This window comes from Xyrauchen texanus, chromosome 9 (genome assembly GCF_025860055.1).
Source record: "Xyrauchen texanus isolate HMW12.3.18 chromosome 9, RBS_HiC_50CHRs, whole genome shotgun sequence".
NCBI classification, from domain to species: domain Eukaryota; kingdom Metazoa; phylum Chordata; class Actinopteri; order Cypriniformes; family Catostomidae; genus Xyrauchen; species Xyrauchen texanus.
In genome coordinates, this window is record NC_068284.1 from 38,224,265 (window position 1) to 38,243,548 (window position 19,284).

At 36.4% G+C, this 19,284-nt stretch overlaps 1 protein-coding gene across 1 annotated transcript; it reads left to right on the forward strand.

Moving 5' to 3' along the window:
- The first annotated feature begins 9,605 nt into the window (after nt 1–9,605).
- Nucleotides 9,606–19,284, forward strand: LOC127649604 (transmembrane protein 71-like). Its single transcript, XM_052134799.1, has 10 exons — nt 9,606–9,721; nt 13,944–13,994; nt 14,097–14,145; nt 14,289–14,498; nt 14,965–15,161; nt 15,292–15,480; nt 16,556–16,622; nt 16,797–16,855; nt 17,480–17,526; nt 17,639–19,284. The coding sequence occupies exons 2-10, from the start codon at nt 13,964–13,966 to the stop codon at nt 17,660–17,662; spliced, it is 873 nt and encodes a 290-aa protein (XP_051990759.1). The 5' UTR covers nt 9,606–9,721; nt 13,944–13,963; the 3' UTR covers nt 17,663–19,284.

Here is a 19,284-nt window from a genome sequence, read left to right on the forward strand (position 1 = left end):
TCTTAGGTTGGTGTCAAAGTCTGTTCCCCCTATGTTTCCTCTTAGGTTAGTATCAAAGTCTGTTTTGCCTATGTTTCCCCTTAAGGTTTGTGTCGAAGTCTGTTTTACCTATGTTTCCCCTTAAGGTTAGTGCTGAAGTCTGTTCCCCCTATGTTTCCCCTTAAGTCTGTTCCCCCTATGTTTCCCCTTAAGTCTGTTCTCCCTATGTTTAATTATGTTCTCCTTCTGTTTGATGGGTATATCATAAATCAATCAGTAATTGAATGACCAAACTTCCAACATGAATAAAGCCATACTGTTTGTTATTAGTGTGGACATATGCACAGTAGGTTTCTGTCTAAATAGTGACATAAATGTAGATCAACATAATAAGATCAGAAAAACAAGTAGGCAAAATTACCCATTGTTGCCCATTGACAACAAGTTTATTTTACGGTCCTTCTCAGCGTTTGATGAAATGGCTTGTGATGTTGGTATGCAATAGGTAATTGTGTCTAAAAGTGTAACTAACTGTACCAGACTACAGACTACCAGACTATAACTTTGTTCAAACAGCAAAAATGGAGATTGATTAATTTTATACTCGGATGACCTTTCAAAGCTCTGAAGGGCCTGTGGTGAACATTCTAATCTTACTGAGGTCAAACATGGTAAAGCTAGCGCTCACGTCATTTTGCGGTAAGCGTATATACTTTGCATTACAGTATGATCGTGTAAGAACTGTCAGTCAATCAATAACTACATGAAACAAAATTTAAATATATATAAAAAATAAACTAATTTAATAAAAACAAAATGCCTGCAAACTTAATAAATTCATAATAAAGAATACATTTCCAAAGACCATCTGACTTTTAAGCACCAGAATGTCATTAAGAAACTTCAAATTTCTTCAATTTCAAAATTAAAAGCCTTTAAAATGTCATATACATGCAGTTTTTTTCTATAAACTCAGATAATTAAAGGAAACTCCCTGTTTCCAAAAAACTATTTCACTTTCAGAATGATAGCACATTTGGGACAGATGGGACAAAGGACCCAAAAGCAGAGATGACGGTTCACTGGTTTTATTAAAAGTTCTCGATGTCAAGATAAGGTGCACCCGGCGCCAGCTGCAGAAGGCTGAAATCCAGCGAGCTGCAATGGGCTAGAGAAGGCCATGTTCGTATGATAAATGTGTGCGTTGTGGAAATCAGGAGCAATCCGAAGAGAGTCTGTTGAAGCTGGTGTGATACGAAGCAAAGTCTAGATGATATACTCCCTGAGACACGGGCAGAAACCGAGAAATCCTCCTCCACATGAACTGGACACAGAACTGGCGAGGGCGACAGCAAACAGAAAGTTAACCACACCTCTTCAGACAGGCAACCAACAAACAGATGCGTGCACTCCAGCTACACAAGAGACCACAGTTAACAGTGAACAATAAACAGGAAAATAATCACAAGGAATAAGTAGGGAGTGCAATCAGAGTGAAGCAGATGGTAACGAGTGAGTAAAACATTGCCATGATCAGCGTCTCCCCGAGATTGATCAGCATTCCCATGGAAACGCTGATCGCATACCGGCTCCACCTGTGAGACATGAGGGAGATAGATAAACAAACAACAGTATGAGCCAGGACAAATGATGGAAACTTGACAAATAGTTGTTTGTTAGTAATCAGTTAGTAATTTTTGCTTTTAAGAATTATTCTATAGGCTGACATGCAGTATTCTAATCTAACTTATGTCCTTATTTGCCCAACATGAATTTAGAGGCTATTTAAACAGTTAGGGTTAGGGTTAAACCTCGTTTGAATAATGATTGAAGACTCAAAGTTAATGTTCTTAATGTGAAAGAAATGCAACAATAAAAGAAATTGAAACCTATTGCCACAGAATTGCAACGAAATTACAACCCTAATTGTCTCATCTGTGCTCATTTTATCAACTAATGCCTTGAATTACATTTGTTAATTTAATTTAAAGCCATCTTAAAGATAAATAAAAAAAATGGTAAATGACTTACAATATAGTCTTTAGATCTACATAAATGGGAATCTGGAAGTGTCTCAGATTTTCTGCCTGTATTGTGTAATTTAGATAAAAACTGAGCTGTATGTTTTGTAATGGGGCTGATCACATGGATATGGCTACTGTGGGTCACGGTCATAGCACCATCAACAGGAAAACGGTTTTGAAACAATTTTTAACAATAATGTCAAGAAACCACTGATGTAAAATTGTGAAGGGATTCTTGAAATCTTGAAAATTGTTGTAATGGCAACAGATCAAATTCTATAAAGTTGAAGTGTATTCGAGTATATTGGACAAACTATGCCATATGTTTAATAACGCAGTCAATGACATGAATGTGGCTATGGTGGGTCATGGTCATAGGGCCTCCAGCTGGCAACAATAGATGTTCCAAAACTTGCCATAATTACACATTTATTTCATTTGCCACACACATCAAAGTTGTTAACCATTATGAGTGAGCAGAAGGTAAGACATGGTGTCTAACTTGTTTACTCTACCAAATGCATGTGTCCATCATGCATTGTTTTCAGAAAGCCACAGGGTGGAAATGGACCCATGGTGCTTGGGCCCATCATCGCTGCTTGCAGAGATATTTAACATTATGGTTATGGTTATTATTATTAAATAAATTGTCAAATTTGTTTACATTATATTTTGTAATTTCTCATACTTTCTTTATATAACATCCATCCCTTGCACAATTTTGGCCTCTATCGGGTGAGGCTTTTCAGATAGATAAACAGCAGCACAGGGCAGGGAAGTACAGTACAGCACAGAAGTTTGGTTTAGACATATAGTAGCAAGTAAACAAGATATCCCCACATATATGTCAAACTGCATTATGTTAAAGTTTGACACAGTTAAAACATTGCCTACCTTAAAAACAAGTGAAGTATGATCAGTGGTTAAACATGTTCAGACGGTTCCCACAGCACATACCTGAATGAATGGATTCTTTCCAGAATAAAATTGCATAATTTATGAAAGCTGCTGTGCTCATGATGCTGTGCCCTTCAGGCTCCCACTGAACTTTACTATCCCCAAAAATTCAGAAATATTTTGTAATTTTTTGTACTTTGTAATTGTGGTGAAAAATAACTGTAGCTAAGTTGAATACTTCATTTTTAATCAACTCAAGTAAATGGAAAAGTACTATTATTTATTTATACAAATAAAGTAGAAAAATGTAAAACAAAATTCTCAAGTACTGTAGCGAGAGTAGTTGTATTTCGCTACTTTCCACCTCTGCTCTAAACCAAGAATGTCTCTTTGACGTCAATCAGACTGGTCAATTGTGTGGTGCAGTGGTTAGACTTGGACTTCAGTTCAAAGGGTTGGGTGAACCCGGTTCCATACCCGCTTCAGCTGGTATAAATGTTGTGACTCTGTTGTTCCGGAGCTCTTTGCAATGTGCTTAGGGATTGGCTTTAGGGCTTGGCCCCGGTCATTGCTTCTTGCAGCTATTTTTTAAATATTATTATTCTGAGAGTAATGTTTGCTCCTCAGACAATAGAGGCTTGTTCAAAGGGTTTTCTCTCTCTTATTATTTTGTCTCTAGCCCTCATGTGTTGTCAAGTCAAGTCAATTTAATTTGTATAGCGCCTTTCACAACACACATAATTTCAAAGCAGCTTTACAGAAGATCAGGCATTAACAGACGATAAAACTAATATCAATAATGTTGATGAATCATCATTGTGTAATTAGATAAAATACGATTGTTTATCATGTTTAAAAATAAGTAATTAAATAGTAATTGTATTAATAACCCCAGTGAGTAAGCTGAAAGCGACTATTTGACAATTGTCAAATTGCTGCTTGCTTAATTTCCCAGTGCGGATGGCCGGTTGACACACCGCAGGAGTGCGACGACCCTAACGCCGACGTCTCCAACATCCTGTCAGAACTGCATGCATTAGTAAGACATTTCCATGCTGATGACATCAAAATTGTGTGTAGATGCATCTGGATCTGCTGAGCATGTTTGTTATTTTCTGGACCAGCTGGTAGAAAAGGCACTAAAGAACAAAGGATTCACATGGAAAAGGAACACATACACACAATGACATGCATCTCATGAGCAATAACTATGATATTTCCATCACATTTGTTAAGTGTGGAATAAAGTTGTGCATTGGGGTCCCTTAGAAATCTCAATTGGGACTTCACAAACTTGCTTTCCCCACTTTACACATACATAATCAATAATAAAGTTGTATTCTCTTTCACAGGCCGTTGTACCCATCTGTAGGGGTGGAAGATGAGTGTGTGCAGGAAGGTAATGCTGAACTCACACTCAGTAAAGTAGAAGAAGAGATGACAGTAAGTCACGCACAAACATTCATACAGATGCATTTACACTAAGAAGTAAGATATGACAGTGAATCACACACACACGTGTGTGTGTGTGTGTGTGTGTGTGTGTGTGTGTGTGTGTGTGTGTGTGTGTGTGTTAAAGGAATAGTTAACCCAAAATGAATTTTCTGTCATTATTTACTCACCCTCTTGTCATTCCAAACCCTTATGACTTTCTTTCCTCTGCAGAAGACAAAAGTAAATACTTTAATGAACAGGGTTGGGAGGGTTACTTTTGAAATGTATTCCATTACAGATTACAGAATACATGCTGTAAAATGTCATTTGTAATGTATTCCATTAGGTCAGTAACTTATTCTAAATGCTTTGGATTACTTCTTCAGCACTGGTAGACTTTTTCACTTGTTTTGACTATAAAACCTCTGCCAGTACAGTAAGACTAAATACACATGTTAAAAACACATTCTCTGAAAAACCTAAATATCTTATGCAGTGTTGTTTCTTCAACAAGATTAATCAAATTGATCTTGTTTTAAGAATTTTTAGAAATTTTTATAGGAAAACAATACAACAATTATTATCAAGAATATGATTTTTGCCCAAATATCAAAGGTCTTACAAGAAAAAAGAAATTATTATGTAATGTGAATTTTCTTGATAAAAAAATATGATCGTGCCTGGTAACATGAGCATGTAAAATGGCTAGAAATAGCATTTTAGCTTAGTGTAATGTTGACAATTTACATAAGGTTTATTTCTATTTCTTCTGCTCCAAACTTACTTCAAAATTACTTCTCTGTCTGCTCGTGTGAATGTAACACATTGTCACGAACCCCGCTCCTCTGCCCCATCCCCACTTCCTCGAGCACGCACACGCGCTCCCCTTCGTCCAGCTCACGCGCACGCTCGGCTTCACCGAGCACACACACACGCACTCCGCGAGCGTACTCTCGCATATTGCAGAGAAACACTTGAGATCATTTGAATCTGCTTTTCTCGCTCGCTTCCCGCTCCCTCGCTCCGCCCCCTGAGCTTCTACGCTCGTTTTGCTCGCTCGAGCTTGCACGCTCGTTTTACTCCTACGAGCTCACATGCTCATACAATATCCCCCCCCCCTCGGGCTCACATGCCCACTTCTATCGCCAGAACATTATGTACACCTGCACTCGCGTCATCTGCACTCCTGTTCATTGTATACACCTGCACTCGTCCCTATCACCTGTCATTGTTTACACCTGCACTCGTCTCTATAAATATCACAGCACATTCGTCTCCCGCTGGTTGTCTTTGCCCCCCGCTAGTCTCGTCTAGTTTTGAACTCCTCTTGTCTTCCTCTTAGCTTGCCAGCTCCCCTTGCCCCCCTGTTTATTCTACTTGTTAGATTACTCTACGTCTTGATTCTGATTACCCCGGCTTTGACCCCTTGCTTTCCTTGACCACTCTATTTGTAGATTTGCCCTTTTGTTATATCCTGATTCCCCGGCTCTCGACCCTACGCTTACCTCGACCATTCTCCCTCTGGATTTTCCCCACTGTACCTTCGCCTGCTCTTTAAAATAAAAAGCAGTTTGGATTTACATTGTGACTGTCTCATCTTGTGTGTGTGTGTGCGGGTTACACACATCATGAGAAAGTGTTTCACCACTGTTCAAATGCACTTTGGATCACATAATTTATATGTATAAATGTTTTCCATCTGAAAGGGCTTAATATTAAATGAAAAAAATTACAATAAAATGCAAAGTAATCTCTTCGGTAATCAAAATACATTTTGAATGTAACTGTATTCTAATTACCAATTATTTAAATTGTAACCGTAGTAGAATACAGTTACTTATATTTTGTATTTTAAATATGTAATCCTGTTACATGTATTCTGTTACTCCCCAACCCTGTTAATTAATGCCATTGTGGCTAAATTCAGTACAATGGCATTACATTGAGTCTATTGATATTTGGCCATTTTAGCGATTATCGGACAATAAATGTGTTTGCTTGGTCAATTAACATTAATTACAGATCTGCTTCTCAGTCAAAACATGGCAGCATAAATCTGTATTAATGCATCATATCTAACAATAATTCAATGAAGACTTGGAAACAACAGAGAAATGTACTTTTAACATTTAATTATGTTTTCCTTGTATCTGGATTAGGCATGCATGTACATGTAGTAACTTTTATGTCATGGACATCACGCAAGCTCTATGAACTATTGGGTATTAAATCGATTCACACCAGCGTTTACCATCCGCAGACAGATGGCCTGGTGGAGCAATTTAATAAAACCCTCAAAAATATGATTTGTATGTTTGTGCACAAGGATGCTAGGTATTGGGATAAATGGCTCGACCCCCTGTTATTTACAGACTATAATAATATTGGCATTATATTCATGATGTTAGCCAGAGGGGAACTGGACCTCACAGTGAGTCTGGTTTCTCCCAAAGTTATATTTCTCCCATTAACCAACATCTTATGGAGTTTTGTGTTCCTTGCCACAGTTGCCTTCAGCTTGCACACTGGGGTTATAAATACAATTATTATTGAATTACTTATTTTTAAACACAATTCACAATCGTATTTTATCTAATTACACAATGATGACTCATAGGCATTATAGACATTACAGTTTTATCTCCTGTCAATTCCTGAGCTTCTGTAAAGCTGCTTTGAAACAATGTGTGTTGTGAAAGGCGCTATACAAATAAAAATGACTTGACTTGACTCTGGATGTTGTTGTTACCTGTCTGCGGTTTACCCTGACCATTTGCCTGTTACTGAGCATGATTATTGCCCTGTCTTCATTAATGTTGTTTTTCCTGGTATTTAGTAATAAGTAGGTGTACAGGTCTTCCTAATAAAGTGCTCATTGAGTGTTTGTTTATGTGTGTTTTGCAAATTATGTTTGTTCACAATATGTTATTGCATGCTGTAGGTTATTTATAGATTAGTTTGTGCGTGTAGTAGTTTATTAATTTTTTGCATAGAGTATGTATACTGAAGTTTGTATACGGTGCAGTTTGTTTTATGTGCTGAGTAGTTTGCTTATAATTATGATTTGTTTTTTATACAGTGCCGTTTGTTCTTTAATGCTTAATGTTTAAGAATTTGTTTTGCAGCTCCAGTGGTAAAGATCCGTTAAAGTTTTACCAAGCTGAAGCTACACACGCTACAGGCCTCTTAGAGCCCAACACATAGACTCACAGACACTGATATTGTATGTAGTGGTTATATTTATGCACATATAAATATAAGGTTTTGTATGTGTTTTTAAGTGTAAATGATAAAACATCTGCTATAGAGCAATTAAATAAACATTCTCTCTAGATCCCCCACTCCTGAATGCTGCAACAACTCTCCTAAACAATTATATTCCAGTTTCAAACCAACCAAATACTTACTTTACATTTTTTATAAATACTGAAATTTAGTGACTTCTTCAAAGATTTAAGATCTGACTCACGTGATCCTCACACCCACAAGAATTGCACTGACATCAGCCTTCCCATAACTGAAAAGATTTAAGTCGCAGTACTTTTGAAGTTTTAACGTGTAATATTTCCCAGAGGAAGAAAGAAGGGTGTATAGGTCAGGGGTGGGGAACGTCAGGCCTCAGGGTTTTATAAGGCCCGCGAGACCATTTGAGAAATAATTTGAAAAGCAAAAAATGGCCTTGATTCAATTAACCTGAAAAAAATTCCTTTCAAAATATTTTTAGAAATTATTTTAAATGATAACAATAATAGACAGACCTTTTAGTGTTTTTGGTGTGTGAGCACATAACAGATTGCGTACATTAATTTTAACCCACAATCAGAAATGCAAGCAATTGTATGGCCCATGAATAATTTCGTAAACACTCAAATGGCCCTTAATGGAAAAAAGGTTCTCCACCCCTGGTGTAGGTAGTTGTTACTCAACAGTCCTAAAATGTGCAATAACACATTAGTTCCAAGACTTCCACATAACACACACATGTAAACTGTTCCATGATGTCATTCTCGCATATTGCAGAGAAACACTTGAGATCATTTGAATCTGCTTTTCTCAAGTTATTAGTCTACACCCTGAGGAAACACTCATGTAGTGTCTGTGTTCAGTTTAGGAACAATGCACTTTTTGTATTATGCATTTGACAGATGCTTGAATTCAAAGCATTTACAGTGCACACAAGCTGTACATTTTGTCAGTATCTACATTCCCTGGGAACTGAACCTGTGACTATTGCCATGCCCTGCCAGTTGAGCTACAGGCAATATACAATTCTCTCTACTTAATTACAATATTTACCAAAACAGTCTAAAATGAGGGATAACAAGTGCTAGTGACACTTCCAGAACTACTTCTGTGATTAAAACCTGCAGCCTCTCTGCTGGTGTACAGTGCCAGGTTTGTGTCAGTATTTTAGAGGTACTGAGTATTACAGTCCATGATAGTCCAAAGTGTTTGGACTAGTCCAGACCAGCAGTTCACATCATACTTGTTCACAACAGACCCTCTCATCCACTATGCCTTATAAAAGGTGCTTTCATTTTCATTAATCTCAAATACTAATGCATTCCATTAATAAATTGTATATGAATCAGTCATTTGATCATTATATACACAGTGTTGGGTGTAATGCATTACTAAGTCATTAATTATGATAATTTTCATTGGGGGAAAAGTAAAGTAAGGGATTACTCTTAATTTTTCAGTAATTTAATTTCAGTTACTTCTGATGTAATTGTGTTAAATACTGTATAGACTACAATTCTATATATAAGACAATAGTTAATTTAAAATCGAAATTGAATGTCTTAATGTTAAAATGTATGTTTTCTAATTAATTTCAGCCCCCTTAAATTCTTTGGCCAGTTCATGAATAATTTATTAGATTTTATATGATTTATTTGAAAGAATTAAAAGAACAATTTCATGTATATCCTTGTATTTTTCATCTGGTCGAGGTTGATAAGAGTTTTAGAAAGTAATTAGTAATAAGGAATGCAATTACTTTTCAGACAGAGTAATTAGTACAGTAATTGAATTACACTGTTGAATATGTAATTAGTAGTTAGTTAAAAATCAATTAAATGTTTTAGAGAAACCTACAACACTGGTTATATATTGTTTACGTGACTGGTGCATATTGCTCTACTGCTGTATTCTTGAGTAAAGTTTTGTTTTGAACAGAGCCCCATCCCCTCTCTCTCTCGCTCTCTCTCTCTCTCTCTCTCTCTCTCTCTCTCTCTCTCTCTCTCTCTCTCTCTCTCTCTCTCTCTCTCTCTCTCTCTCAGTAGGCGCGGCTCTTCTTCATGTCTGTCAGTGTTTTTAACTGTACCAGCGGACGTCCTTGATCCACTCGGAAAAGCTGTGTAATCGCATTCTCTGTGATTAAGGTGAGTCTTATTTCTAACGTTTCTGGATCTCTGGCGTTTTATTTGTTTTGTACAATCGATGCGGAACAGATACAGCGGTGAGGAATGTTGCAAGAAGTGCGAGAAGAAAGCGGATGTTTGTATTACGCAGCGTAATGTCTATTCAGTTCATTGTTTTCTACGTTTGGTATTTTTAAATGTGTGAAACCGTACACTTACAAAGGGAGAATAAACTCTCGTAACCGCTCGATATGTTTTCGACTTGTTTCTGATACAAAGACAGGAGGAGCGTTGCGTCTGTACAAAACTAACCGACTGCTTATATAATAAAAATGATCTTAATGCCAGATTTTGTGGGATAAAAATAAAACAGGGTATTTATTATGATATTTTGATTTAAATTAGCAATCATTAGATGTTATTATTAGCCTATTATTGGTCTTGTTCTTATATAATATATACACAATAATAGTAACAATCTCCATCATAATAAAGGTAAGAAAATACCATAACTAGGAACTATTTTTGATCTTCCTCTGCCACTTTTGGGTTAAATAACACATTTTCTTATTAAGTAATTAAATACAGAAAGAAAGCAATGAAAATAAAAAGAAACAATTAGTAAACGTAATTATTATTTTGTATTCATATTTATATTTTGAGCTTATTTATGAGGATGTTTTTGTGGTTAGTGTACACTTGTTGACTGGTTTTGTGGTGTAAATGTGTTTCAATAAGGAACTTTTGTACTGCAGCTGCTTTCAGATCAGTTCACTATCACTGTTCAAATCTTTACATGCTTTATTTTTGTCTGTATTTACAACTGTAAAGTCTGATGGTGTTGGAATTTTTCCAGTTATTGTTCTTATGGTCATTTCATGTTTCTTACCCCACTGAGAGACTACAGGAAATGTGTGTGTGTGTGTGTGTGTGTGTGTGTGTGTGTGTGTGTGTGTGTGTGTGTGTATGTGTGAGCGTGTATTTATCACTTTGTGGGGACCAAATGTCCCCATAAGGATAGTAAAACCCGAAATTTTTGACCTTGTGGGGACATTTTGTCGGTCCCCATGAGGAAAACAGCTTATAAATCATACTAAATTATGTTTTTTGAAAATGTAAAAATGCAGAAAGTTTTCTGTGAGGGTTAGGTTTAGGGGTAGGGTTAGGTTTAGGGGATAGAATATAAAGTTTGTACAGTATAAAAACCATTATGTCTATGGAAAGTCCCCATAAAACATGGAAACACAACATGTGTGTGTGTGTGTGTGTGTGTGTGTGTGTGTGTGTGTGTGTGAGTGTGAGTGTGAGTGTGTGTGTGTGTGTGTGTGTGTGTGTGTGTGTGTGTGTGTGTGTGTGTGTGTGTGTGTGTGTGTGTGTGTGTGTGTGTGTGTGTGTGTGTGTGTGAAAGAAAGAGAGAGAGAGTTGTGTCATGGGATTACTCTGGGAACAGATTTCTGAACAAAAACAAATGGGTGCTGCTGTGTGTGAGCGTTTGTTATTGTATTCCCTCATTCTTTGCCGTTGAACTCCTTGGCTTCACTTTCTAGGCTGTGTAATAGCAGCTGCACAGCGCACTCGTACACACAGTGACACTCTGTTCAGCCAATCAGTTTATCCCCAGACAGGAAGTGGTTAACAGGAAGTACAGTAACTGGTATCCACCCACTTTGCCAGCATCATCCCCATCTAGATCATAATGGCTCCCTTATCCCCCCTCCTCATCCCACTCCCTTTGTATCCTGCTAAACATTCCTCTCTGATGCTCTCCCCATTTAAATTATTCCATTTATTTCATGAAAATGTAGATACATAAAAATAAAAAAAATACATGAAAAGGAACAGTAAAAAACAAGAAATGCTTTTAAAATTGTATTGCATTTTACTTTATTACTGTATGAATTAATCACAAATATATATATATGTCAGAATCAGGTTTATTGCCAGGTATGATTACACATACAAGGAATTTGTCTTGGTGACAGGAGCTTCCAGTGTACAACAATACACAACAGCAACAAGACATAGATAATAATAAAAAATTATTACAAATTAAATAAAAAATTATAATAATAAATAAATAAAAATTTAATAGAAAAAAAGTATATATAAAATACACAATAAGACTAATATATAAATATATATATACACACACCCAAATACATACACATACACATATAATGCACATATATATATATATATATATATATACACATACGTAGTGCAAATCTAATAAATGTTAGATACCGTGCAAGGGAATGTAATGGCAGAAGAGGTTGGATGTTTTGGATAAATATAAAAAGACTAAACTGTGTATTGCACATAATTATTGCTCAATGTGGCAGTTTTGACTGTTCATGAGATTGATAGCCTGAGGGGAAAAAACGGGCTATATTCTTATTTAGTTTAACATTTTTAACAACTTAAGTTTAATTTTAATTTATGATATATGAAATTGGAAATTTAATTATATAGTTTTATTATTATTATTATTGTGCATGTGAGGTGATTTTTAGTCATTGTTTCATGGGAAAAGCTATATTTTTAAATAAACGGTGAATTACACTGCCTGGCCAAAAAACAAAAGTTGCATACTCTAATGTTTCAGGGGCTCGCCTTGAGCGTTGATTAAGGCTCAAATTGGTTGTGGCATTGTTTTGACAAACTTCTGCAATGTCACAACATTTTGGCATTGTTGTCCTCAAATATGCCTGAGCCCTCAGGGAAGAAAAAATCCATTGATGGGATAACCTGCTCATTCAGTACATTCAGGTAATCAGCTGACTTAATTTTATTGTCACATAAGGTTGCTGAGCCTAGACCTGACCAATTGAAGCAACCCCAGATCATAACACTTCCTCCAGAGGCTTGTACAGTGGGAACTATGCATGATGGGTGCATCGCCTCATGCTCTGCCCTTCTTACCCTGACGTGCACATCTCTTTGGATAGGGTAATTCTGGACTCATCAGACCACATGAGCTTTATCCATTGCTCCACAGTCTAATCTTTATGCTTCCTAGCAAAATGAAGTTTCCGATTAGCCTCACTAACAAGTGGCTTTCTTGTGGCCACACAGCTGTTTAGTCCCAATCCTGTTAGTTCTCATCGCATTGTGCATGTGGAAATGCTTTTACTTTCACTATTAAACATAGACGTGAGTTCTACTGTCGATTTTTTTGACAGTGTTTTTCGACCACATTTCTTCCGTGAAGCTGAAGGTTCACCACTGTACTTTCCTTGCTTGATGCAGGCCAATAATTTGCCCCTTCTGAAACACAGTAACATCTTTTTAATGATCACGGGATATGTCTTTGGGACATGGTTGTTTAAGAAATGAGAAACTACACACTGCATCAGTTATGGTTAAAAGAATTGTTGCCACCTGAAACATATTAATCACTGCAATAATGATCCAATCATTGGCTCTAAAGTATTTGCTTATTTAAATCCAAACAGCAATTTATTTTAAAAAAAATTATAATTTTTTTATTTGGATTATTTGATAACTGTTGTATTAAATCAATGGTGTGTGTGTCTGACTCATGCCAAGAGAGCAGAGCAGTGAACATTTGTTCACTTACAGGATGTGCCAGGGTGGTCGACTAACCAACTAGTTGTCCAACAACAAACTAGTCGATTATGAAAGTTAGTTCTGCACATTCCTAGTTCATTTGTTTATCTGCCTACATCTTGAGAGCAAATGTACACTTGTGTTAATTTTTCATATATCGTGGTCTTTCTTTTTCAAGCCTCACATCATGGTACATTGCACATTTACATGTACACTTACATATATACTTGTTTATTCATATATCCATATAGTAAAGTATAACAATTCACATTTATAATATTTCCTATTTCTTCTGCTATGATGGAGAGTTATTCCAAATTTTATAACAAGATTTTATCACACCCACCTTGTTATTGGCTAATGTATATATAGTACAAATAGTCAACATGTATTATTGTGATGAATTTTCATGATAATATATTGTTTTATCACAGTTTTTTCTGTATATTGTCTTCAAAGTTAGCCACAGACACTATGAATTCTTTGTTTCTTGTGAGCTATAAAGAGTTTTTATTTTTTCATCTTTTGGAACTCTCAAAATAAAGAAAGCTTTGCATCACTATACTCGGTTTTGGAAATTTGACTTAAATAAAGGGAAAAAGGTAGATGAACATTTAGTTGAATGTGATGTAGGATTCACTATTTATTTAACCAAAATGTTATTGTGTTACAGGTTTGGCAACAGTGTGATCCATGGCTTTGTTCTTCAGAGGAGCTGTTACAAGTAAGTATGCCTTTATATCATCGCTCTCTCTCATTCTCCCTTTATCTTACACACACATTCCATGATAAGACTTTTGTAATGATGACTTGATGTTTGTCATAGGTTCTCCAATTAAGACCAGGAGCTTGGAGGCTGAACACATTTGTCACAGGTATAGACATGCAGCTCCAACATATATTCATAACCTCTTGCATGTTATGTTCTTTAAGTATATGTGTGATGCTTGTTTGTGCATCAGTAACAATGTGTGTTCCTGTGCACGTGCATGCAAGTTAATGCTATTTTTTCTTTCAGTCTTGACTCCTCCCACCTCTCTGACTCCTCCTATGAGTGTTTCTCCACCAATCCGCTGACCGGCTCAGTCTGTGCATACCGGCGAAGTCCCCGTCTACTAGCCAACGGTTACTATGTACTGACAGAGGACAGTTTTAGTACAGACGAGGAGGGTAATGTCACCCTGACTCCCTCACAAACAAGCGTCTCATACAAAGAGAATCTCGTCCGGTGAGTTTTATGTTTGTGTGTATGTGTTCTGATTTATAAAATAAATATGTGATGCCATGCGAGGATCATATGTGTGAGCGACGATATATATATATATATATATATATGTTTTGCTTTTCTTTGTTATTGTAAGATTTAATAAAAATTGTAAATTATAAAAAAAGTGTGATGCAATGCATAAATTGACTCAATGGCATTTTAAAACTTGAAATGTTCAGTTATTCTAAAGTTGCAAAGTAACTAGAGATCTTAAACATTTCTAAAGTGTTCATGTTACATATATTACTGTAATAAATGACTACTATAATAATAATAATACAAAGTGTAATTTAAGGCAGCTTCACAAAAGAAGTACATGTTAGTCATTATCAGTGTATTATTCAGTACTTACTTACGTAAATACACAATAACATAAACGCTGTAATGTAAAATGTGACTAAGTGTGTTTTTGTGTGTGTGCATGTAGAATATTCAGACGACGGCGCCGGGCAAAAAGGTCATTAGCCAGCCTTCTGAGTGATATGAGCCAATCGTGCCAGTCCTGGCTAGAAGGAAGTGTCTTTAGAAGATCTGACCCCATCACTCCCCTCCAGTCATCGTTATGGGAGATGGAAGAGCTGGACCATAGCTATGAGAGAGACACACCTATCTGCTTCACCTACGGTTAGGTGGTTTCTAGCTTTGGAGTGCAACTAAATCTTTAAAACAGCCTGTTTAAAGCAACTGAACATAAAATGATGAAGTGTGCTTTTATGAAAATGCATATGTGTTTTTTGCATTTTTATTTATGCAGATCCCACAGATCCTGTTCCTTCCCCTGATAAAGTGGCTCCTCAAACTCAGCTTGAAGAGGAGGAGCCTCAGTCTGAGGCATGCTCTGCCCATGAACAATTTAGCCAATCAGTGAGCGGTCTTCTAGATGTTCCTCCTACATCCATGTGTCACCTCAACAGTTACAGTCCATCCAGCAAGAACTCATCAGGTGAGAGAGATAGAATGAAGACTTTACTGATTAGGTTTACATGGACACCTGAAAGCGGCTTATTGCGAGAAAGTAGCGTTCCAGTGGCGTACTCTTTACACCAGTATACATGCAGCTGTGTCAGTAAGCAGCTTTCTCCACAGCAACGTATTATTACTGCGCTGCTTGTATAAATAACTAACATGGTATCCGAGGAAGACTTCCCTGTTGCATCACTTTATTTCCAGATATTACAGAGTTGTTGCTGTGTTTGTTTTCTATCAACAACTTTCAATCGTGTCCTGCAGCGGAATTGTGCTTTAATAGTGCCGTTTCCCTCTTACGTAAAACTAGGGGATTTCCCCTATGTACGAGCGCTTATGCTTGAATGTGAGGGACCATCGATATTTTACATTGGCGTGTATAAATGGTATAGTTTATAGTCTATGTCCTTTCCCACTGCACTCACAGAGTCAACAAAGCGAAAATAATTCAATATTTCAATGAATTCTTTTCAAGTTGCTAAAAGAATTCATTGAAAAATGTAATTCTATTGGCTTTGTTGACTCTTCAAAAACCTGTTGCAACAACGCTTATGCGTTTATATGACCACATAAGCCGCGTTCTCTGGGAGAAACCTGGATGTGTTAAAAAAGGTGTAAGGAAATTGCCGTTCCTGTTTACATGATGTTTAAGAATTGCATTTACTGCAAAAACCCTGGACTAAACCATTTTCTTAACTGCATGTAAACATGGTCAATGTCCCAACCAGTGGCAGCACAGTTCCTCAATTAATAGCTCTTCTTGATGATTGTGGAATATTAAAGGTGCTGTAAGTGATTTCAGCCATGCTGATACTTTCAATTATTTGCCCTCTCTCTAAAACCCTGCCCTCCGCCAAGTTGATATTAGCAATCATGCCAAACATGCAACATGCTAAATGCAGTAAGTGTTTTTTCCTTCTAAGGGCAGGTGTGATATCTCAGTGCACCTATTTCATTGATATCTGTCTGGAAGTAGGGACATAGATGTGTGGTATACCCCAAGAAATGTTCATAGGTCTGTTGAAGATTTTGATCATTTTTGTTTATTTCAGACACTGTGCTGTTGAAAGTCCTCTTGTTGACCATCACTCTGTGCCTCTGCATTGCCATCTCCTCTAGGTAACAAGAGCATGTGTTTGTTTGTTTGTGTGTGTGTGTGTGAGAGAGAGAGAGAGAGAGAGAGAGAGAGAGAGAGAAAGAGAGGGAGAGAGAGATTTCTTTCTCCTCTGGCTCATTATTAATGAAACTTGGCGGAACTCTTTTCCCAGACTAATGATGTCATAATCCCTACAGGTGGCTGCTTGGAGGAGTTTCTGTAGCAGTGGCGTTCTTTGTTCTGCTTTCATCCTTATGTGAGTAATCAAAATAAATCGTAAATAATGTAAAGGAAGTAGTATTACAAGTTTAAAATCAACATGAAATCAATGCAACCCATTTTATTTCTGTAATCTTCTGACGCATTTCTGAGTGAAACAGGATATTCGATGAGAAAAAAATGTAAGGTGGAACTTTATTTTATGCATTGGAAAATCGATTGAATTATCTGTAAGACAGGTGGTTGGAGGGAAGGGCTTGAAAAATATGAGGACTTGATAATTACATTTTGATGAAAGATTACTGTATGAAGACAAATATTGTTTGAAATAATATGCACTGATGAATGATGCACAATAAAACCAGTGGCATGTATTAAAAAGGTAAACATTTTGCTCTCATGTTGGCTTTAGTATGATTTACCCAAGTTGATTTACCCATGTTCCACTTCCAACATCATCATCCTTGTTAAACAACATTCTTATAAATCAATCAGATTTTAAGAATAGGTTTAGGAATAGGGATAGTCTTTATGCTGGCGTCAGGGGCTTGAACAACATTCTTATCAATCTATTATTTCCCTATGATTTAAGGGGTAGGTAATCATTTGGTTTAGGTTACAACAACAACATCATCATCTCTCATTTTGTCCTCTCTATTAGGTATGTCTAAATCTGGGTCAGTCCGCTGGAGGAAAGCAAAGGCTGAGGTGAGTATCTCCATACTGCATTGTGTTTCTGCACCTAGAGACCAAAGTAGCACTAAAGCATGACAATTAATACTTTAAAGAGTCTAATAGCAGCCCTGTGTCTCTAAAACAGGATATCACCTCTAGAAACGAGTGAGGAGGGGCCATCCAGACACATATATACACCTGTGTGAAGTCTGTCCAAGAAAAGTGGAAGAGCGAGTACTGTATGTGAATGCACATCCTGCATTAGCATTACAGTTTAATTATAGATGAGTTTATTATGTTGGTGTTTTCACTTATCAGCTGCAGAATTCTAAATATTAGTCATTAGAGAAAGTTCAGGCAGGACCAGTGATGGAAAATGTCACAGTAAATCTTACATGCTAATAATAGCATGCATTTTATTCAAATGGATTTTGAACATATCAGTGCAGGACGATCATTTAGGAAAGGTTTAGTAAGTTTCCTTAATGAAAGACTGGATTGGATTCTTAAGGATTCTCTGCGATTCAGTGAAGGTGCCCTGCATTATGTTTGTGAATATGTTACCTTGGCTTGGCTGGGCTCTTCAACATGGTGACTGGGGCATCATTTGCTTGATAGTCTGATTAGATGATCAGATGCCCATATCATTTAAATAGCTTGCTGCAACACCCAGAGTGTTTTAATATCATTGAGGAAATATTAAGCTTGTTAATAGTTAATCGTTAGTAGCAAATTCTGTATCTTAAAAAGTACAATTTTGCTTAGCGGAGATGCCTCATATTTGTCAAGTGCCTTCGTATACAAAACTTGAGTGTTTGTTATTGCCATTTGCCAGGGTTATGCACACACCCATGTGTTGTGTGATGCAAGAGGGCTACAATTTTGAGCACAAAAGTGCTGCTAGTAGAAGTACAATAATTAATATTAGTGTATTGCATATTGTTATTGATACTTATAAAGCTCTTATAATACAGGGATTTTCTCTAGATAGTGAAGATAATTAAATTCAGTTTTCAGAGGATTAGTGCTGCCAAAGGAACCATGTTCTAGATTTACTGTATATTATGTGTATTATTCTGTCAAATTCGTACAAGGCAGCTTCTCTCACAGAAAGAGCCTTACAAGAAGTTAGGACTTTACAGTGTTACCTGTCAAATATTATATATTTACAATAAATATACAATAAATAAGAAAAAGAGAAGGGACCAAGTCTTCTGAGTTTTATGTCTGCTAATGGAACCTACAGGTCTAATAGAAGCCATCGGGAGGAACTGAAATGGATTATTTAAAAAATATATATATTACAAAGACTCAAAGCGTTTATAGGAGTTGGTTGAATTGTGTCTTTAAAGGCAGCTCAGTTTTGAAGAAAGGCATTCACGAGGAAACAAAAGCAAAGCAAAAGTGTTTAAAGTAGATCAATTTTAGAGGTTAAAGGTACTAAAAATCTGAAAACAAACATGTTACAGAGCCAGCCAAGATGAAGTGAATTATCCAGATGTTTTTAGCTTTTAGCCAATAGATATGTGTTATATTCATTGTATCATGCCTTCAATGTTTAAAGAAACTCTTTTTGTAGTGCCCATGAACAATGAAACATTCAAGTGCAATGAATATTATTGTATAAAATAGTCCAAATTCAATGTAAAGTGTGTTACTATTATAGCAATGATTATTACAACAATCTGTTAGATGAGGGTGATAAGCGATTAATCAAGTTAGGAAAAAAGGCCCAAAAGAAAATGTATATGTATTTTTTTGTTTGTTTACTTCAAATTGCAATTTGTAGTA